At 42.4% G+C, this 23351-nt stretch overlaps 1 protein-coding gene across 2 annotated transcripts in view; it reads right to left on the bottom strand.

Moving 5' to 3' along the window:
- nos1 (nitric oxide synthase 1 (neuronal)) overlaps positions 1-23351 on the bottom strand; it is a 35710-nt gene that overhangs the window by 9977 nt on the left and 2382 nt on the right. The window contains exons 2-17 of one of the 2 annotated variants that reach the window (XM_076730664.1): positions 21824-22633; positions 19274-19373; positions 14241-14378; positions 10257-10402; positions 9044-9206; positions 8233-8324; positions 6080-6221; positions 5846-5985; positions 4764-4938; positions 3709-3810; positions 3299-3493; positions 2907-2992; positions 2180-2324; positions 1149-1253; positions 1006-1064; positions 780-896 (exon numbers count right to left, since the gene is read on the bottom strand). In XM_076730664.1, the coding sequence (XP_076586779.1) occupies positions 780-896; positions 1006-1064; positions 1149-1253; positions 2180-2324; positions 2907-2992; positions 3299-3493; positions 3709-3810; positions 4764-4938; positions 5846-5985; positions 6080-6221; positions 8233-8324; positions 9044-9206; positions 10257-10402; positions 14241-14378; positions 19274-19373; positions 21824-22563 (2645 nt within the window). In that variant the 5' untranslated portion in view covers positions 22564-22633. Of the gene's footprint in view, positions 1-779; positions 897-1005; positions 1065-1148; positions 1254-2179; positions 2325-2906; positions 2993-3298; positions 3494-3708; positions 3811-4763; positions 4939-5845; positions 5986-6079; positions 6222-8232; positions 8325-9043; positions 9207-10256; positions 10403-14240; positions 14379-19273; positions 19374-19487; positions 19530-21823; positions 22634-23351 lie in introns of those variants that run through there. The other variant, XM_076730665.1, reaches the window with a different exon arrangement.

Below are 23351 nucleotides of genomic sequence, written 5' to 3'. Positions count from 1 at the left end.
GAAGAAGAAATATAATGACATTATTATAATTGCTATTTAGCACAAAAAAGTAAAGTGACAGCTCGAATGAGCTACATTTGATTAGAAACTGCCAAACGATTATCTTCTGTGCTGTCCTTGAATCAATATTTTTCATTACCCAATACATCAATACTGAAATTAAAGTGTGTGAATGATTTTATCGAAGTAAAGATTGATTTTGTGATTTGCACTGGAATTAATTGACAAGTGAATGTTTTTTAGACATTGAGGTTACATGTAAGCATTGTTTCAGCAGCATTTCAAAGATCATGATACATGTAATTTCAAGATGCCATTTTTACCTTGACCTCTAGGTTTCCTTTAACCTGCAAATTACTGTCATTGCTCACTGGTAAGGGTACCTTTGTTTTGACTGCTGAGTATAATTGCCTCCATTTTTTCAGTTTGGTTTGTTTGTTTGTTGGTCAGCAGGATTATGGAAAAAATACTGTGCTGATGTTCATGACACTTGGCAGAAGGGTGCAGCACAGGCCAACGGAGAACCAATTCTGGAGCAGATCCAAATCGGGCACATACACAAATTCTTTTACACTGGTGTTAACATTGCCAGATACAGCATTTGCCCTGATGGACTGAATGCCATACATCTTCAAATTCTGCTAATGCATAGTGGTTGCTTTTGCAGATTTGTATTTCATTGAAGAGTGGACTATTGGCCTAGACGGAGGTCTGTGCTCTCCCAGTCTCCCTCTAGTCTAGTTTTATGACTGTTTTTGACCAGGTTTGGTTTTGTTTACCTGACGTTGGCAAGAGGTCCGGTGCTCTCGAAGTTAATCCTGGCTTCTGGCTCGTCGCTGGAGGACTTGCGAGTGTCAGAGTAGGAGGACACACTGTTGAAACGGACCTTGTAGCTCCTGGAGAGGAGGCGAATGTGGAGAGATGAGACGTATAACTCATGGAAGAAGAAGGCGGAAGCTGGCAGGGACAGATACAAACACAGGCAGGCTGAGGGACTAAACTCACTTTCTGTCTTCTGTGTTGGATGTTGGGTGGTGCATCTCCATTAAGGCAGCTCCAAATTTCTACAATAACCAAAGAGGGGCTGTTAGTAATCTGTGCATCTGCCCTGTGCTTTGTCATCTGGGGATGTTATATTGCATGCATACCTCTCCATTTTCAGGTGGATCACCGTTACCAAATGTGCTGGTCACCACTAACACCAGCGTCTCGTGCTCCAGGTCCACCACATCGTAGTCATCCATTGAAGTGACCTGCAGATGTCACAAAAAAGAGCATCGTGTGAGGGATTCTTAGCCTTCGCTCACATGGTGTGGCCTTCTCCACGACACACACTCCACACAACAGATGACTCGAGCTTGTAAATTAGGGCTGAACATACAGCCGCTGGCAGAGGAGGAGGTTGTAATGACCACTCTGTCCTCGCCTCTAACGAGATGATAATATGCTGCTGCCGCACAGCGAGCGTCCATGATGCACACCACTCAACACGATGGTGTATGTCTGCCACGGAACACACTTGGATTTCACACGCACACACACACATACGCTCACACACCCACAAAGACACACAACCAAAGGCGTGAAGAGAAAACAGGCTTTAGCCCAACAACAACGCAGATCTGCCCCGGGCGTTCGCGTCTGCCCTGTGATCCATCTACAGACACCCACTCTCAGTGACACACACATCCGCACCCTTGCACGCACGCATCTTTTCTTGAATGATTGATCACGCTGGAAAAACAGGAAGGGAAAATATGATATGACCCGGAGGAAAAGCACACAGCAAATGATTGAGAGCAGCATGTTTTGCATTTTTTCCCTCTCATTCTCTCTTTTTCTCAACAGATTTGCACAGCCAGGGGTGCTTGAGGATCTTGTCTTAAAGTACTGCACTGCTCAACGCTTCACTGGTTAAATCTTGCCTCCGACCCGCGGCACTTTACCGCATGAGAGAAGAAAAAAATGTGACAAAAGACACACTTTCCTCTCCTATCCTCTCGTCGCCTGTACTCAGCAGGCATCTGCTTGGCTTCGTCAGCCAGGGAGCGGGAGGGAGGGGAGGATATCGGAATGATTTCTTTGAATTCCTCCTTTTTCAATTAAACCCTCCGTACAATAACAGGTAAGCTAACGTTCAGCTTTCAGATAAGATGATGCAAGGTAGGAGCAAATGTACCTTTGGGTCAAATGCGTGCTTGAAGATTTCACAGAGAGTTTTGGCATACTCTTGTGATTTGCCCGTCTCTGTGGCAAACAGTATGGTGGCCTTCACCCTCTTGGCCATGGCCTGGCCCATGAGCTTGGCTGAAAACTTCACAGCCCTGCAGAGGCAAAGAGAGAGACAATGAGATGGAGATGCACAGAACAACGCAGGACAAGGAATTGAATCTTTCAATCAAGGACCAGTGACACAGTGTGCGACCTTTAATCCACTGCCATGACCAGACAACTCCCACACGTCGATACGTCTGATAGAACATTTGTTATTGAAGCAAGTGTGTTTCACTTCAGCAAGCAGTGCACATGATGTCAAGGTAGCGGATGGATGACAATTGTGATTACCTAGCTTGTCATGTCCTTGAGGCAATTACATTAATAGCAGAACATACGCGGGAACAAGTGCAGACATACACCAACAAAACACTGACAAAGCTTTGATTACTCCCTGAGGGGTTGATTGGATGATTTTCATTGCTTAGTACTGCAGCTTCCTTCCCATATGTCTATCTTGTGTCAGGAAAGTGATTACTTGCTTGGCCTTAGATTATCATACACACATCCTACAGTATATTATCTTTGACATTTGGGGTTGCAATTCTGAAGAAGAGAAGGAAATCAAATCACTCATTTGACAAAACCAAGCATGGTTTTCTTCTCACATCTCTGCGTGACTGCACACTCACTTGGCAAGCTTCTTGAATCCGATGGCTCTCTTCTTTGTGGGCGTCCCATTGACTCCTTTCCACACGTGGGTATGCCAGGCATCAAGCTTTTGCATATGGGAAAAGAAATTAGAGTTCAGAGGTTGCCTTTGTTTAAGGTTCCAAGATGCTGAGATATCATCTGTGATGATATTCTGGGAGCGACTTGTTATAAAGGAGATGCAATTTGCAATGTTCTGCACACACTTTCCTTTAAGGTGACTGTTTTATTAGTACCCCAAGTAATGACTTCCAACTTTAATTTACCTTAATGACTTCCTTACTATACCTTAACAGCCAACTACTTTTTGTAAAGTGTGTGGTGCTCTCTGCCAAAGACACAACACCATTATCACATTAACTGCCTCCCTCACCTGGTACTCATAGGAAGGGGTGAGGCGGTAGTTGAGCATTTCTTGGTGGAAAACCGGTGTGATACTTCCTGACATGGGGGGGACAATCCACACCCAGTCTCCAGGACAGCCGCCTCGCACACGGTACTCATTCTCCATGTGCTTCATGAAGGACTCTGTGGCTGAGTGATGGTCTACTATGGTCACTTTGCAAGACTGGAAATAGGGGACACAAACCTCATGAGTGATAAACATAAAAAGCAAACTGCATCATAAGTAAACATTTACTCATATTTTGGGGAAAGTATTTTATACTGCAGAAGTGATACAAGGAATTTTTATGAAAGTTGATGGTACTTTTGCTCTGAAACTTGGTTCAAAACAACAGTATTTGTTGAAGTATTCCCTATAATGAGCAGAACTGTACCTACCTGGAAGCTGTAGAGAACAGCAACGTTGATCTCCACCAGTGCCTGGTCTTTCCAAAGGGAGGAAGTCTTCCTGGTGTCTAAGGCCATCCTGTTAGCAACCTCCTACATCATATGGAAAGAAAATTCAATGTAAAAGTTGTACGATGTACTGCATGTAGAACAGCAAAATGAGGCCTGAGGAAAGTAATGGGAGGTTAAGGTTTCTTACGTTTGTTATGCTTATATTGCGCTTATTATGAAACTTTCAAAAATCAAGTGTGATGTTCAACTATGTAGCTCATAGAGGCAGTTCATTTTTATTTATTTTTTATTTTTTAAAAAAAGAACATTTTCTGCATGTTCTTCAACATCCGTGAGAGTGACTCATTAATGTGAAGTAATGTTTTTTGTGGCTCAGTGGTTTAAGCTTAGGCCTGGAAATAAATTGTATTGTTACTCACCAAATAATTAATCCCAAACAAAACCCAAAGAACAGTACACAAACAAGTAGCCCTCTTCATCAACAAGTGCAAGCGCAATGTCTGTACTTCACTTGTAAGGCCAATCCACCAAAGCTGGCACTGACAGGCCCTGAAGTGCTCTTCACAATTGCACCACTCTGGTCTAAACTGAGATTTTACTTGTCTGAATAAGATACATGCAAAGATACCAGTCTGATTAACCTATTTATATGTCATATGAAAAGTATTTAATTTCCTTCCTAGATAATTTGGAGATTTAGGCAGAACACATCTCAATTCTATTTCGCCCAGCAAAAACATAAACATACAGATTTCAATTGTATCAATCAATGAATAGATAAATAAATAAATGCATATTTTGGCATTACATTATAATGAAAATGGTATATTTCACACTGAGAGTTCCTGACAAAGCACAAGGAGGATTTATTCTTTTCAAGTGCTGTTAATCAGCTTTCTCCTCACCGTACACAATTAGAAGAAGGGCATTCTGATTGGGTCATTTGCTGACACAACACATGCACAAGGCTTCAGTCAATCTGTGCCTCTGATTCCTCCAGTGGAGCATAACTGTATTTTGGCACAATGCACTACCTCCAGAATGTTGTAGCGTGAGCTGTCACAGAAGTCCCTCACGCCAATCTCTGTGCCCATGTACCAGCCGCTGAAGGGGCAGCCAGTGAACTCCAAGCCGCCGACCTCCAGCAGCATGTTGGAGACTGCCGGGAGGCTGTACCACTTCAGGTCCAGGTCCTTGAACCACTCGTACCTGTGCAGTGCAAGCAGGAGAATGACTGGTGGGAACTGCAGATGTTACAATTTGTGGCAGTCTTGTTGAGCACATACATGCATCCATGAGACACGGATCATGAAGAAGGAGTGCAGCCAAAAGCAGCATTAACACAAAGAAAACACTTTTGGACAGAGCAGACAGGACCTCACTGTCCATCCCACCACTCACTCTTCACACCCTCAACGGGGATTGATAACATAGCTTTCAGTGTATTATTTGCAGAGCTGGGTGTAATCTTGTGTAATGATGATGCGACGCTGTTGGTGGTCGTACGCCTGTGCCAAGTTGTTGCCAGAGCCAAGGGCCAGTTGATGCAGGGTATGGAGCAAGAGATGCCAATTTTTCGGGGGGGGGGGGGGGTGTGCAGTCTGGCAGCGAGATCAGTGTGTCAAGGGATTCTGAAATGCTCTCTGTAGCATGACAGCTCTGTCTGCGTTTGTGTCTGGTGATGTGAAAACTAGTGCTAGTGTAGAGGTAATACCCAGTTCTTTACTGATTATTGGTTTTTAGATACAGCGGCTTAATGCCTCAGATCTCAAGGGCATTATGGCTTTGCACAGTAGCTAACGTAAGAAAAGTTTTCATACAAGTAAAAACACAACAATAAAAACAGGCAACCTTCCTAACAAGCCCCATGGTTACCACAAAAGCTGGCATAGCAACAGATAAAATATGGCTAGCTGTGCTTTCTGGGAATATTCAGCACAGTTGGAATGTGACGATAACCCAATCAGACTCCTTGGCGTCAAAGTACCCCATTGTTTAAGAAGTGTTGTAAAGAGATGTGTGAGTGGGTGGATGTCTTTTTGTGCAGCCCCCTCTGTTCTTGTTTTGCTCGATTCTGTGTATTTTATGCACGCTCGAGAGGGAAGTCATAACTCACTTTGGGTGTGTGATGGGCACCTCCAGGATGAGGTCTTCAGGAATCTCAAACAGCTCTGGATCATTTCCGTTGGCTTGCAGCAGGAGGGGCAGGACATCAAAACGGCCCTTTGGAGCTTTCCATCCCAGCTGCATGCAGATCTAGTGACCAAAAGCAAAGAATAGGGTGTTTCTGCCAAGGTGAATTTTTCCAGCTTTACCTCATTGACTTAGGAATACACTTTGTCTTGTGTACCTCAGTAAACTCAACATTAGCAGGGTCTCCCACGATCTGTCCATCAGGCTGTTTGTAGCCTGCATAACGAATCAGCTGAGTGTTCCACACTCGAAAGTCATGTGAGCCATCTGTTCTCTGAGGAAATATGGTGATGGCTGACCTGCGACAAAACAAACAAACCGAAAAAGATAACAATAAAAGAACGTCAAGAATGTGTATACAACACTTGCATTTATGAAGTAATCGTCTGTTTACATTTAGAGTAAAATAATCAGATTCCTGCGCTCTGCCACAGTAATATCGCAGATCAAGATCACGCTGATGTCTGCACATACTTTTCATGAAGTGAGAGGCTGTGTGACAAAGGATTAAATGGTGTATATGAATATTTAAGTACATTAATCAACAAGATTGTTGACAGATGGTTTGAGTTGTGGATGTAATCTGAGCCCAAAGGCATTTTCAATCACGTTATGTCAAAGGGCTCGTAGTGGGACCAAGGCTTAGCTACCTTTGGTCTGTTCTATATCCCAGTTGGTTTTAATGCCACAACCGGGCAAAAGTGTTAATGCTGCTAAGCTGGTTGTAAGTCGCTGGGAGGAGAGCAGCTGGTGTGAATCTGGGCCACTTGTGCTAGCAGTCTACATCTGCATAAGCGCTCTCTCAGCTTGGCTTCAGAAACTGGTGTAAATGGTCATATTCTGTAGGCTCAGACTTCATTTCTATTTGTCCTCTTGTGGGCAATATATGATGTATTAATTGATGGTTTAGGCCATCAATATACAAAAAGAAGGGAAAAATATTGTACTCTATTTTCAGATACATGTAAAACAATGACATCACACAGTTATATGAACCATTTTAATTCATAGAGTCTAATATTTTTGACTGATTATTGAACCCCAATTCCTAAAAAAAAACATCAGACACTGTGTACAATATAAATATAAATATACACAATTGAAAACTTGAAAAGACAAAGACAATATTTTCAATGTTTTATCTCATCAGCTTCATTGATTGTTGTAAATATCTGCTTATTTTAAATTTGATGCAGCAACATGTTTCAAACAAGTTGTAATAGGAGCAGCTACAGACTGGGAAAGTTGTGGAATGCTCCAAAAACACCTGTTCGGAACATTCCACAGGTAAACAGGTTGATTGGTAACAGGTGATAGTAACGTGATTAAGTATGAAAGGGGCATCCTGGAAAGGCTCAGTCATTCACAAGCAAGGATGGAGCGAGGTTCACCACTTTGTGAACACATGTTGTGAAAAGGACATTACTACATGGGATGAGGAACACTTCAGAAAACTGTTGTCAGTAAACACAGTTCATTTGCAAATGCATGCATTCTGTTTTTATTTACATTTTATGTGGTGACCTATAACTACAAAGGATTAGTAAATAATTAATGAAGCCATTCGTTACAACTTATAACCCTTTATAAGGTGCCAGTATTACTATATTATTCAACAACTTGTAACATTCACTATCTTTTAGGTCATTAGCAACCTATTCGCTCTGCATCGCCTGTGTCATTGTAATGTTGACAGCTGACTTTGACTAAGCAAAGGCATTCCAAAACTATTGAAGCATGTTGCAATAGGACTATATGTTTCTTTATTTGTTTGTGTTTATTTATGCTAAAGTGAGCCAGACTAGGAGAGCCGGAGCCAGGATGTGGTGCTGGCTCTTATCAACATGTGTATCCGAGCTGTCCTTCCGAAGGCCAGGCTAAGTGTAGTAATGAGTCAGAAGCTATCCATCATCCAACAAGTAAATATGAGGTGTCACATGTGATTAGGACTTGGCAGAAAAAGTGAGCGAGCGCTGCGCAGGTCTGAAAAATGCTTGCTTGTTAGCAAGGTCCGCCGCCTCACCGATGGGGCAACGATAGGTGCCGTGACACTGACAGAGAGACAGGCAGCAGATAGTGTCAGAGACAGTGTTAAGAGACAGAGCATAAACTGACAGATGGGACAGTGGGTCAAGTCAGGGTAGCCAGAGAGGGAGAGGGGTGATGAGATACATGGAGTGACAGATGGACAAGTGTAGTTGGAGGAACATGAACAGAGTTGAACAAAAAGAAACGAGACTTAGGGTAAATAGTTGTGCAGTGTGTGTGTGTGTGTGTGTGTGTGTGTGTGTGTGACACAGTGTGTTTTACCTCAGGTTGCCTTTGTTGGTAGCATACTTGATGTGGTTACAGATGTAGTTGTACATTCCATGAGCTGTTGTGCAGTCTCTAGCATCAAAAACCTAGAAAGCAAATGTGAAAATGAACATTCAGCACCAGGTTTATGTACAGTGAGCCCAGCAAAACACCAAAACACCACTTTGTAAATGAGAGAGAAGAAAGATGGATGTCCACTGAAGAGGTGAAGTGAAATCGTCATCATTTTTTATGGAGTAGTAACATAGTTTGAGTACTGCTTTGCACAAACAAGTAACTACAGCATGGGTTGGCATCAGGATGGAGGGGGGGAGTAGAAAAAACATTAGGAGAAAAAGCTTGAGTTCATTCATTCATGTCTCCATTAAAGTCTATAATGGAGACATGAAAGCAGATAGAGAGTGCAGTCAACCTGACTGGATCAATCTACTATCTATGGTTGACGCACTTCCTTTCTGCCATAAACTGAGCCTTCATTTTCCTGGCACATCATACCCGATGGCAGACACGACTGTATAGTGAAAGTGAGGCTTGTAGGGAACTAGTCTAAATGCTGATAGTGTCATTATTCTACAGCCATTACATTGTGCAATCAACATTTACTTCATAATGACAAATTAAAGTCTTGTCTATTGCTAGTTTAAATATACTATTAAAATCAAAACGGCATGCATCTTCTTGTGGTAAAGCTGAACAAGTGACTGAACCAGCTGCCTTTTTTATGTCTCTGAATATCTTGGATATTATAAAAAATGTAATGCAGAGTCCATCTTGAAAACTATCCACAGAAACAGTAAAGAGTTACCTGAAGTTTGGACCACTGGATCCTCCCTACACATCGGGCAGCATTCCTCCAGGCGTGCTTGGCTCCATAAATCAGTTCAGTGTCTTTCAGCTGGTAAGTCCCTGAAGCTTCAATGTCCTTGGTCACCTCCTCCAGCCTGTCCACATGGGCCTTAGAGCCATACCTGGTCCACAGGCACAATAGGATAACAACTTGTATGTTGTCTAGCCTTGCAGGGTAGTTCATGAACAAATCTGGGCCTATCATGGTCATGTTATATAAGTGCGAAATCCTGTACAATTGGGCAGGTGCTGGAGTCAAGTGGCATCTCTGACTGCCAAAGTTAACAATTTACCTGCTTACAAATTAGGTAAGCGAAATGTAAAAATGTCTGTAACTTATATTCTAGTCGGAACAAAAGTTAGCCACAGTAACTGTACACCCATGAATGTGACCCAAATCAAACATGTGCATAATGTTCCTCGACCAACAGGTCCACGCTAGGTTTAGCTGAATGCTAAATGCTCATGGTGGATCCTCCAGCTGTGACCTCTGAGTTCACTAATGGAACCTCTAACAGCCGTGACGTGTTTGAGCTCTTTCTGCTGTTACAATTGTGACTGCCGAGTGCTGTTTGAGCTCAAAATTCTTAGAACTTGAGGGGCACAGTGGGACAAGAGAGGTCAAGTGGACTGCTTATTTTATGAGAATCAGCTACGAACAAGCTTCACAAGAACTTGAACCCAGAGCAGATCGAGACGGACATTGCTGTGCAAACGGCTCAGAAAATGAACAATAAACTCACTTATAGATGTTGCTCCAGAGGGGAACGTTGCTAGGAAACATAGCTTTGTCTGTGCACTACATGTTGTGCAAAAACTGTGCAGCTCTCTTTTTGCTTTAATATGTCTGTTTGTGAGTGCAGCAACTGTGGAATTTGAATTACTTATACATGTCTGTGTTGTCTACCTTGGTGATTTATTCTGCTGTTGATTGTAAATAGCGTCAGGCTAATTCAGTTATGTAGTCTAATAAAGCTTGTTGCACCCACTTTGGTTTCCACTTTTTATTTATTGTCGGCCAATTGTGTTTGATTGCCTGAGTTCTGTGGTCTTCAATTTAAAAAGGTGGGCACTGGGCAGCCTAATATTACCCAGCTCAGAATGTGTTGTTCTTTGGCTCTACCCACGGAGGTCGAACTTGTACCTCTGCAGGTGCTTCAGGCTGTGCATACCTTTTGATGGAGGTGTAGTACTGGTCTATGAAGTCAGTGGCCAGCCGAAGAAGCTCCTCTTTGCTTCTGACCTCATCTGGTTTGCGGGCGTGCAGGTTGGGCATCATCACAGAGCCTCTGCACACATCTTCAGTGCAGATTGCCATCTGAAAAGATAAGCAAAATGACAGATGAGAGAGGCGTCTTAAGGGGTGCTTACTTTTTTCTCCAGTGCCAAAATGCAACTGAAGAGCTAGGTGATCATGATGTATGGCATATGATGAAATTCTCTGGTAAAGTATCTGCAAATATCCTCAAAATTTACTTTGCAGCAGAGTATAACGCTCACAGAACATACCACGCTGGCTTCTTGGTGCACAGAACAGAGGTGTTAATTACCGTAGTTTTATTAGACACACACACATTTCTGTGCCCCTCAGAGTTCCTGTTCACTCACAAGAGACTGTTTCTGCATCCATCTCTGTGCTGTAATTGAATGCATCATGAGAGAAGCATGGCATCCTCTTAATTTACTAAAGACAGAGCTATCAAATTACCTTCTTTCTCCATTCTTTTTAGATTAACCGGCTAAGTCTTGCTCCTGCTTGATATGAAACAGACCTGAATGTTTGAATTATACTTTAAGTAAATGGAGTCATTCAAAAGAAAAGAGCTTTCCAATCCAATTTCCATACTTTTTTTTTTTTTTTTTTTGGCTTTGTACTTGAAGTGTGAACCATAATCAGAACACCACTTTTGCCCTATGAAAGAAGGTGTTATTTCACGGTGCCAACCCTGTGTAAAAATATATTTACCTTCTACCTCCTTGCTTGAGAACCCTATTAAACATCAAATTAAGAGCTGCTTTTAACCCCTGATAGATTTCCCAATTCACTTTCATTCCTTTCCCCAGGATAAAAAGACCAAAGCTTTTGATCTCAAATGAACTAGAAAAAGCCTGTATTTTAATATGCAAGGCCATGAAAGGTTTTCAAATTTACCAACTCAATTATATCATAATGTTATACTTGGTTCAAATTAAAGGTCAATTTTTATTATAAGTAAGACTGATTTTTATTATAAGTAAGGTCAATTTTTATTGTAAGTTCCAGACACTGAATGCATACAAGGGATCATAACTGTTTTACAATTTCTTTCATTATATTGCTCACACATGGCTGGCCCGCATGTTAATGAATGAGTAACTCGGTGAGTCATGGATTGGTATCCTTCCATTAAGCAGAGACAGGAAGACAGAAAGAGCGAGGAGGAAAGACAAAAAAATAAGAAAACAGACAGATGCAGAGAGAAAATTGCTCATAGCTGAGAGCAACCTTGTGTGGTCAGTTTAAAATGATTAGAGCTGAAGTCAGCTGTCACTTTGGTTTGCCTAAATGCCTTCAACCAGCTTAGAGAGAGATCGAGTGAGTGAGCAAGAGCGGACGACAGAAACGATAGCGCAGGCGTGCAGTCGAAGAGGAAATTTGACAATGACCCCGCTGCTAAAATTGGCTCGTTAGGCCGAACCACACACTTAGACCAAAATACTCAGACGTGGATCGGCAGTCTGTCCAAAATAAACTGCCCCCGTGTCCCTTCCAACAAGTCCAACCCTCGCTCAACAAAACCACAAAAAAATCTGTTTGAACAAGACAACAAACACACCATCGCAGCCAGTCAAAACAAAGGAAAATGGGAAAGGAAATTGAGTGAGAATCTGAGAAAGCGTTCACGAAAATTGAAGATAAAAATAAAGGGATAATTACTAATAAAAAAGAAAGCTAAGAGAAGATAATTGACAACAAGAGGGAACAACAAAGCTGAGGCAGAAAAGCAGGAACAGTGAGAGGTGACAGAGTAAAAGGGGGAAATGGATGAGTAGAGCAGGGAGTGTTAAAAATAAAACAAAGGAATCACTTGTGCTCCAGCACGTCCGCTCGTCATACCGCTCTGGGCATTCATGCCAGCCAGCTGTCCTTTTCGAGAAAGACGGATCATCCTCGAATACAGCAACGTCTGTGATATATAATAAATCTGAAGATGCTACTACAAACCATTCATTGGGATGCACAGTCCGTTCGATAAGTCACCGAAGTAATTAGACTGCTGTTTGCTGTTTATGAATGGATGCAGTGTTTTGGGCTGTGAATGCTTAAACAGTGGGGTTCACCTTGTGCTTGCTAGGCTGGCTTACTAACTAGAGAAGAAACTTTGGCTGCATGATAAAATGGAAAAACAAATGGATGGACAGAGTGGTTGATAGATGCTCGGAGGTGAGGAATCTGTTTTCTTACCAAAGTCTTTGCTTTTTGGAATTTCACCCTCAAACAAAGTTTCTGGAAAACTCGCAGTGTTCCCTGTGTACAGTTGTCAGCAGCGAGAGACCAATCATCTTTTGATCCCTTTTGAATTGAGCCATGGATCATTTAGCGACTCAAGAAAGTTGCAGTTTGGTGGTTTGTGCAAAAGTGAATTACATCTCTTTCATCTTGTACAATATAAGTCACCAACACCAACATGGTCGTCACTTTGGTGCATTTAACATGGAAAAAGTGTTAAAAGAGGTGGAAATCACTACAAGTCTGGCCATGTTGAGAACTGCAGCTGTTCGTTCCCAGGGGCTCGGACGGGGGATTGGTTCTATGAGGTTTTAATATAATTCATAGCACAAGTAGAGTACATAGTGTATTGGATGGTAAGGGATTTTTCTTCTCTATTTAGCTTTTCGATACCACACTGAGGGTGGAGACTTTCCTCCCAAGAGAAGCAGCATCAGTTGTTTGCCCAAACCTCCATGTGTGGCCAAATCTCTGTATGTGTACATGATAGTGACCTAGAGTCCTCTTGTGGCCTTTGTAAGGAGGCAGTTGTACGACGTTATTATACAGCCTGCATAGGGAGCCATTCAGGGCAGATGGATGAATCAAGGAAACATTCGACTGTAACACCGTAGACTGCTGTTTGTTTCCTTTTTCCAAAAATCAGCTTTGGTTTCTTGATCAAGACCATTATCCAATCTTGACCTTTGGTGCTCCTCTTGACAATAATCAGCTCAAACATTTCATTTGCACAGCACTTTGCTGTATAACCAAAATACCTGCAAAGCTAATGGCAATCCCATCAGCCTCTGCTGCACTGGATGGATGCATGTTGTTGAGCATTTCATGCTACAAGAATGCAATAACTTCAGGCAATCTGGAAAAATGTCCACTAAACATTACATGTTTGACTTTCTGAAAATGCTAAGTCATTCCATGACCATCTGAGTGGCTGTGTGACCATGTCAGCTGTCCCCATATAATGTCAGTAATCTGTTATTTTCCTCCAGAAGTATTAATTGTTTCATAAGCTTTACCCAGATTCACTGAGCCCCCTGCTTTGTGGCTAAATAGGAGCTAAATCACCAACATTTCAGGCGAGAACTCTCTAAGGTAGGAATAGTTAGTGAGAAGCAGTGAAAAGGCACACCACACTGTGCTATTATTCTTCAATCTACTTGACTTGCAAATTATATGTTCGTGAGTCTGCAGGCTAAATGTTTTTCCAGTCAACCAATATATTGTATTTGCTATTCATCAGTGCCTTTAAGGCGCCATTAAAGTCACAGATATCATGCGTGTCACCTTTGTTAGTTGACCTACAGTATGGAAGCTTTGCATGTGTGTGATTTTATACAAAGGCTGCCACACAGAACTTCTGCCTGTTCTGGCTGTTGTATTGCATTGCATTACAATTGCATCATACAGGTGTTTCTATCTTTCTGGCCACTTGGTGCCAGTAGTTTTAATCTTTTCCAATTTAGTGAAGAGTGTCAGGGCAAGAAGAAGCAACAGCACCTCAAAGCCGTCATTCAGATTCACCACTGGCACAGGAACCCCAGCTATTCTAGGAAGACTTGAATCATGACATCATAATCTTTCTCTTACCTCAGTGACAAATGTAAATGCTGCAGGCAGATGCTTTTTCCAAACATTAACTGGACTGATTCACATATGTATGCTTTACCTTGCTGGAGCTGTGGTGGAGGGTGTCATTGTAGATGGTGCCGGTCTCCCAGTTCTTGATCTTTAGGAAGCGGGGACATTTGGAGGGGCTGCCGTTCTGCAGTGATTTAGTGGGCGAGGTCCTGCCGGAGGCTGGAGGCTGAAAAGAGCACACAGACATTTAGACATGCATCATTACTTCATGCCTTTGTGCTGTGTCTGGCTTATAGGTTGTGACCTCTGAGACACTTTTAGTGTGAGGTGGATTAGCTGTTTATGACCGGGAGTCATACTGAGGAAAACTGAAAAGAGATGCAGCTCTCCCACTGTGTCCGACTGGATTTGAGCTCCCCAATGGGACATTGATTGGCAAACTTAAAATGGGAATAACATGAGTAATATCTGGAAGCACTGTTACGAGAACTTTTACAACAATTGCAAGGCGAAGCGCTTCCTCTGTGGACTTCCAGCTCTTTTTTCTCAAGGAAAATCAGTTTGTCATTGAGCTTAAGTCTGTCTCACACAGACTTAAGCACAGGAGCCACTTACATTACCTCATTCTTCCATTTCTGTTTTATTTCCTGCGACAGGATAAAGGCAATCAACATTTAACAGCAGGTTGATGGCACGCTAACTCTTGTCTCACAGGGTTTTCCAATACTCTAGCTATTGACTGATGAAAGCCTGCAATTTAACCCCAAAGCCAACTGTAAGCGTTGCTAGAGAATGGCACCAAGTGATTGCCTGAGATCAGAGTAATCAATCAAACACCTTGGAAGCCCTCTCATTATCTACCACAGCATTGTTAATCGCACAGTGGAGCAGCTTCTGAACAACAGTGACACAATCATCACGCTCGCCGGGAAGATGAATACCAACAGTGTCGCGCCAGTTGAGCCTCATTGTCATTTCGTGTCCCCTCAAACAGCAGAGCCGAATAAAAGGGGATTGGATTGAATTTGATTTTGCACACACGGAGTAAAGAGCTTAGTTCCTGTGTGTTCACGCTCCAACAGCAGTAACCCCCACTGTGTGGCTCAGATATGACACGTTGTTATCACTGAGGTCGTGGACAGGATGAAAGATCATTGTACCGTAAAGAGACTTTCAGTCGAACAGGCAAAGAAAATCAGATGCAGAGTTTTAAGCCTTGATGACATAAAAAGCAGAGCGAATGTGTATTGGAATATTAATATCATGCTTGTCACTCACTGACCAGAAGTTATAGCTTTGGCATTCACACTGAAGAAAACCACTTTTCTATTAAGGCCACATGCAGGTTTCAGAGATGCCTGTTTATGTGAATAACTTGCAAATGTCAGTTTACTTTATTCTTCGTTTATACATGGATGCTGATGTAAATTTTAAATGTCATAATCACTGTGGAAAGGACAAACATCTTTTTTTGTTTGGTGGAACTAAAGTCAATCTGGATGACAAAGACTATTTCCTGTTCCATGATGACGATATCCTCGGTAAATATGTCGAATGAGTCATGCCTGAAAAAATGCATTTGAAAGCAAGGTCAGCTAGTAAATGACTAATTTAATATTTGAGTGAGACATAAATAGATCGAGAGGGGCAAAGGGAGAGAATATATGCCAGATGTGATTGGCCACAAATGTCCAATTGACCTTTTGCTAAACCCCTCCCCCGAACAGTGACTGTCCAATAATAGCTCAGCCAGGGAAGCTGGCATGGCAGGTCTGTCAAGACCTGCTTTCGAAATCACTCCCTCATTTACTCTTTCACTATTCCTTATATAATAGACAATTGATCTATATTTTACGTAATAATACAGTGAGATTTCACTTAGCTCATCATCACTAACATCTGTAGAGTCGCCCAGTGGTAATTTTCACATCTGGAAAATATGGAGCATGCATTGTGGGATTGTTAGCAGAAAGAATGGGCATGAGTGAGCATGGATGTTGTTTTTTTCCTTCAATTGTGTGATTTTTGTGGGCTCTATATAGTGGACAGATTTCCAGACCCAAATAAAATGGCAGACAGTAGTGCAGTAGTTATTAATATGAGGTGATTTTGGACACAGCCAAGCTTTGGATTTCCTCACACGCATGCATGGGACTGTAGTAAGAGTGATACTTGGCATTTAAAGAGTTTTGAGACTGGTGACCTTTTAAAAAGAAAAAAATGCAGAAGTAGTAATGGAATGGATTAAATTATGTGTTCATTTGACATTAGTCTGTCTGGTAACAACATCAACTGTGTAGTATTTTGTCCAAAGGAAGTCGGTCCTGTATGCCAGGAGTTTAGGCCAATGTCAGCCGCTCTTTATTGGATTTGGGCTTTAAACTGAAAAAAATCAGCCAGAAATGGCATTTTCAACCAGCTCATGGAGCTACAATTAGCTTAATTAGCTATCTAGCTACAGTTGATAACATCTGCCAGCAACAGCTGTCATTTCAGTAGCAATGGACAAAAATAGTCTTCTTTTGTCCACCTTTGTCTGAATTCAAGGACTCATTGTTTCTTAAACGTGTAAAAATCGTACCATCTTTTTGTGATGTGCAAGAACAAAAAGTTTATTTCATAAATGGACAAAATTAAAAAGATAGGGCTAATGATTTTTTGTTTCTTTGTTTGCAAATGCACAGTAAAGTCCGGTCTGTCTTGACGACACAGTCTATCCTAATTCTACAGTTACAGTTCTTCCAAATACACTATTTCACTATTTTTGAAACTGCTTTATACGCTCCAGGCTCCATTCCAGCTCAGGCCGTGACTTGTCTTCATTCTGCCTTTGACGCTTTCCAATTACCACTCCTTAATAACAAACTAGTTTTAAATGCAGAGACCACCAAATACATGGCATTTTCCACCTCCACCAGTCACTCTGACTATCCTGCCATTAAAACTTTAAATGGCACTCAGATTACTCTTGCTGAGTCATGCGAATACTTAAGAATTTGGCTTGACAGCTGACTGTCCTTCAAGATTCAGATTCAACGTTTGATTCAAAAATCAAACTAGACTTCTTGTGTAGAATTAAGGGATGGCTGCCTCCTTCCAACCTTAAAACAATTGTGAAGTCAACCCTCATGTCTGTCTTTGACTATGGAGATATTCTGTATTATCATGCTGCCCCATCAACACTTCAGCAGCTCATTCCTGTGTATCATGGAACATTACGCTTCATTACAAATGAAAAATGTCAAACTCGCCGTTGTTATCTGTATCACACAGTTGGGTGGACTTCCTTACAGTCAAGAAGAAACAGCCATTTCATGTTATTCATCTACAAAGCTCTATAAATGACACAGTCCTCCCTGTGCAGCTCGTATTGCTGAGGAAAGTTGCTGAACCATCTATACACTTACAGCATGTGTAAATCCCATCAGGCATTAATCACCAGGCCTCAATGTCATGAATAAGGTGTGGATGCAACAGAGGGGAGCAGCCATGGAGCTAGATATGAAAATAATTGAAGCTAATCTGATGAAGATAATTTCATAAGGGGTCGCAATGACCAAAGTCTTTCTGGTAAATGCAGTTATGCAATAAAAGTTCGTCATTAACCCATCACTCAAAACTTCTGATGGGAAATGGAGATGACGGGCACAAGACAGGGGGTAGATGGGAACAGAGGAAAAAGAAGAAAGTGAGAGCGAAGGTCTGAGGAGTGGAAAAGATGCTATATTCATTAAATATTCATATGGTTTAGTCATGTTTTTTTAAGACAAGCATGTTATTCAGTGATGATTAAGCCATTGTGTGTAGAAAAAAAAAGAAGTACAGAGGCAAGATATTTTCTGATTTCAATGGATCCTCAAAGGTGGTGTCTCCAGAATTCACTAGCTGGTGGAATCTGACAGATCATTCTGGCACCTTTCCTTTGCAGCAGGCTTATTAAACCTTAAATTATGCAGAAGCAGAAACTCAAGCTGGAGGCACATGGACAATCCTTCACCAAAGTGAGAGAACTAATTTGCAGGCCATCGACATGTCACTTCAAATCCTCACATTTAATCATGCAAAATTTGTGCTTTTTAAAATAAAATGAACTTAGGGTCTGACTTGAGTCTATCGAATTAAACGCTTAGCAAAGAGCCATCAAGGTTAGCATCAGTGTCAAGCAAAACGCCTGTGATTTTTGCTTCATGACACACGCATGCACGCACACACACACGCGCGCGCGCGCGCACACACACACACACACACACACACAAACTGATTCCATTTCCCAAATACAACTTCTCACAAGCCCATAGGTTTCCTCAGTATGAGCACACACAACCAGGAAAGACACGTAGCTTTTTTCCACATCACACATACATATCCTCTCTAACTGCTGTTAAGCATGCATCATCTATATCCCCCCTCCCTCCTTCTTTCCAACACTCTCACACAAATATTCTCACAAGCATGCACATTAACACACTCTTCTCTGCAGGTCTGAGGGGCTGGATCATTTCAACAGGGGCCACATTCGATGGAGAGAGACGGATCAGCAGCTGCACGCATTCATTATGCCTGCTGGAATCATTTCGCCCCATCCGGTCCCATTGATGGGGCTCGAGCTACGTCACAAGTGGGTGGATAACGCGGACCATGTGCAGATTACGACACTATCCCTGTCATAGACACTCAGACCTGTGACCAGACTCTTCTGTGTGGAAGTCATAAGCTGGATTTAATGCTGCACCAGCTTTCCCCCGGAAGGATTTAATGCCTAGGTGATGGGATCTTAAGCAAAGGCTTTACTACTATGTGCAAAGAAGCAACACAGATGTGCGTGCTCAGTTTTTGAAAGCATGGAAAGTGCCAATATAGTGGATTATTGTACAAGGCTGAAGAGCAAAGACAGGCAAAGGCAGCCATGGATGCACATGCATTATACAGCTCTAGAAATTCACTTAGCGAGCCTGCTAATGACCACTTGCAAACATGTGCACAAACAGAAAAAAGGGCAAGGGAATCTTCATGTTATTGACCAAAGCGAACATAGTTGCTCCACCCTTTAGATAAATTTGAGTATCATATATAAAGCAGATCATATATAAAGCAAAAGTTTGTAGATTTGTTTCATTTTACCTCAGTGTCAGCGTTGTTGAGCACCACCGGCATGTTTTCCAGCATTTTGTTGTTATCTGAAGCCAGCTGGGGAGATGTGCCATTTCCCACGCCAAGGTCCCTAGAAGTCACACACAATTTTCTGTCAGTTGTGTGTGTTCACATGTGGGGCAAACATACTCATTTCACATTAAAATCACAACCAAATGCCACACACACATGCAGACACACAGACCTCTCTTCCATCATAGACATCAAACATAGACTTGTACACTCTCCAAAATTCTGTTTAATCAGGCTCTGCCAACCCACACAGGTGTTTTCTCCGGTCAAGGATTAGTGGGTGTCGCCAGGGCTTGGTTGGCATCTATCAGACTCTCCTGTGTTACCTGTTGGACCTGTTGTTGGTTGCAATGGGACAACTTGTTCCTGCGTGTCCTCGGTTTTTTGTCACCACAATTCTGCCTCGACTTATTTTTGACAGGAAGTGGGCATAAACCTAAAAAACTCTGACGAAAACAAAAGTTTTCATCCCAAGCTCACTTGTTTGGCCTTTACTTCTGTATTTGGACTGGTAACAGTGTGTCAAGACTGATTTAGCCGCACTCTTATTTGGTCACTCTAACAGACCAGAAACAAATGACAAGTCAAGATGACTCGACTGGATTTCTGTCATTCTTTGAAGATAAGAATATACTGGACAAACTACTGCCACTCACAGTGCGAGATCTCACTCTGAGCTGTAACTATACGATCCTCAGAGACTAAAGGAGAAGGGGGGAGGGGACATCCCTGTGGCAAACCATACGACACATGAATAAATACGGAAAACTCATTGGTGTGTGATTTCAAGTTTGCATCCCTCTAATGGAAAACGCCCACACACATATCACCCCTCACTGTCTTTCACACTCACCTCCCCCCATCTTTCTCATGTGCACGCGTCCATACTAATTGTAAGTCCTCACAGGCATCCCTTCTCCCTATCACACTCCCTGTCACACTGTTTCTCTTTATTTTCACATTTCGCAAGAGCATGTTTATCCCCACAATTCAGAGGTGGAGTTCAGAAATGCAGAAACATTAAGAGAAGTTGTATGTGCCAATTGTCAGAAACTCAGATTGTGACGTAGAGCGTCATCGGCCTCATGCTGGATTGTGAAACTGTAACGGCTTCTCCCCTGAAAGTTATTGCATGTCATTCTATTCCAGGCAAATAGTCATCAAGAAGTGATTTGAGAGATGTTACTGCACAAATGTGCCCAGCAAAAACAGATATTAATGACTATTTTCTTCACAATAAGATTTTTCATGAGCTTCTAATTAGAAGCTTTTAGCAAACCATCTTCCAAAGCTAAAACAGAATAAAATGAAGTTAGCTGTCTCCTTAATTGTGCTGACCAAATGTCAGGATGTTTAGAGACTGTCTGTAGGCTTAAAACCCCACACAGGTGGACCCATTAACAAAAAGCCATTTCAAGACCGCAATGAATCAGTCAAAGTGTATTTATGAAAGAGAGGAGGATGTGCATGGATTGGTCAAGAATGAGATATTAATTCATGGAGACTGTAGCTTCAATTTGATTTCAATTGGTCGTGGGAGTACAACAGCAGATAACTGAGATGCCAATATCAACAATACACAGTGCAGACTATTTAGGCAAAGTCTGGGATGGAATATTAGCCCAGACGTAAAAAGCCAGTCCAGAGTGAACACTTAAAACAAACAACAATCCAATCAATCCGCTCAGTGTTAAATATACAGAATTGTTGTCAGTTCCTCACTCCTCAGCCTGACCTCCGAACTGAAGATAGGCTGTTTGGAAGAAAGAAGGGTCTAATGTGTGTGACAGGTCTTTTGTTCCAGTATGCTAATTGTGATACTATGTCCCATTGATTCTGGAACTGACATCAATAACGTTGAATGCAACTGTCAGTCCTAATATATTAAGATGTGAACTGCTACAAAACTTCTTCAAATTAGGACAGATTATAGTGACATCTGATACCATCTAATCATTTTGTGGAAATTTTGAGACCAATCTCAGGCCAAAGATGCAGCTAAATAACCTAAATCCTGATCCAAGGCAGAAGTTGCATGAAAAAGCAGCCAAAGGCAAGCTATGTTGTTTGTTTCAAGACATTTACATCAACCTACATGAAGCAGTTGTCCCAGAAACTGAAGAATACCAACCAAAATGGATAAATGTTGTGAGCAATGTCATCTTAACTGAGGTTTGCTAGAGACCAGCATGCAGACAGTAATTACTGGGACTGTACACTGAGTCATATTAGATGAAGTAGAGCCTGTCTGTGGCAGCTAATGCAGCACATCTGGGTCAGGTAGTTTGGGGACTGCAGGGAGGCAAAGTGAGTCGGTGGACTTTCTTTCAATCAGAGGACCAGGAGTGGGATATGGGTCAGCTAATAACCACCTCGTTGAAGAGTTCTTGACCTAAATCCTGATTCAAATTCTACTGGCCTCAGACTCCAACACACACTGTGGAGGGGAACAAGCACAAAGACACCTTATCTAAGGGATCAATGAGGTAGCATCACATCACAAATTACCAGGCCACTTGAATCCCAGCGTCCCTTCTCCCCACATTCCTCTGGCCTTCTCCATTGATCTCCCTTTTGCTGTTTTTGATGAGGCGCAGCACTGGTTCGATCTCCTTCAGCAGCTCGTTGTTCTCCTCCAGCCCATTGCACAGGAGAGCTCCGCGACCCCCGTCCCTTATCAGCAGGGGGTCCTGTGCCTGCACGCCTCCCCTCTGCAGGGGGGACTGGGTAATGGATGGAGAGGACAGGTTCTCAATGGCCCTGAGCTGGGGCTCCTTGTTGACCTGCTGCTGCTGCTGCTGCTGCTGCTGCTGCCCAGGGCCAAATGGGCTGAGAGGCGAGCAGTGCTCGTAGGACTTTGAGGGTGGGAAGGCGGGGCGAGTGACCCTCACTGTGCGTTGGCGGCCATCTCCAGACAGGGTGGTCTCCAGGTGGGTAGTGAAGCCTTCAGGCCCACGGAGGATCAGCACGGCGTGGCTCTCGGGTGACACGTTCTTCAGCGTCTCCAGGGCCCGTTCATAGGACAGGTCCACCAGGGGCTTGTTGTTGACAGCCAGGACAATGTCGCCCACCTGCACTAGGCCACACTCCTCTGCTGCGCCGCCACGGATGAGGTCAGACACGATGACAGGCGGCTTGGACACCCTCTGCTTCACCAGAAAGCCCAGACCACCAACCTTCCTCTTGAAAAGACGCACGGAGATGATGTTGGGCTGCAGCTGGCACACTGTAGGCTCTGACTCCTGCATGGTGTCTGTTGTGTGGTAGTGTGTGTGTGTGCGCTTGCTTGTAAGTATTTGTGTGTCCCCTGGGATGTTTCTGAAAAGCAACAGAAGGAGAGGGAGGAGGGAAAATACAAGTTCTATTAGTTTTAGAGGAAATTACCTTGACTGCATGAACTGTTTACACTGTGTTGATTAAACATAAGTCAAAGAGGGTATATGAGTCATTCAGTGTTTTCGGAGGTTAATATTACACAAATAATTTAATCCTGTTGAACTACACATGCAGAAAAAACTATGAACCCAAGTACTGAGAACAATTTCATGGTACTTCTTGTGGTATTTCCCCTTTAAGTTACTTTATATGTTTATTCCACTACATTTCGGAGGGAAATATTGCACTTTTGAAGTCATATCAGATTTAGATTTTAAACAGAAAAAGCTTGTAGTTAGTTTAGAAAATGTGATGCATTAGTGTAGATCAAACAACCCAGCAGTACATAAAGCAGTTAACATGCTAATGCATCATTGATAATGATCCAGGTATCATTTTGCTGGCTGGAGTGCAGGATTTTATTTCTTTTTACCATAATGACGTACTTTTTTATGATAGGATCGATACATTTACTTCTGCGTATTTCTTCCACCTCTGGTTTCCTCCATCCCTATGTTTTTGTTTTCCACTATTATCAGCCAATTTAAGCTGAACGGCATTGCGTGGTTGAGAGTTGAAAGTAACCTATGAAATCATTATCTTTATTAATATTAGGTCGAAATACGTGATGGCCTGAAATTTCTTGGCATAGAAGAACATA

Source organism: Chaetodon auriga, chromosome 5 (genome assembly GCF_051107435.1).
Source record: "Chaetodon auriga isolate fChaAug3 chromosome 5, fChaAug3.hap1, whole genome shotgun sequence".
NCBI classification, from domain to species: domain Eukaryota; kingdom Metazoa; phylum Chordata; class Actinopteri; order Chaetodontiformes; family Chaetodontidae; genus Chaetodon; species Chaetodon auriga.
The sequence above is the reverse complement of the archived record's forward strand: the minus strand, read 5'-3'. Positions and strand labels throughout refer to the sequence as shown.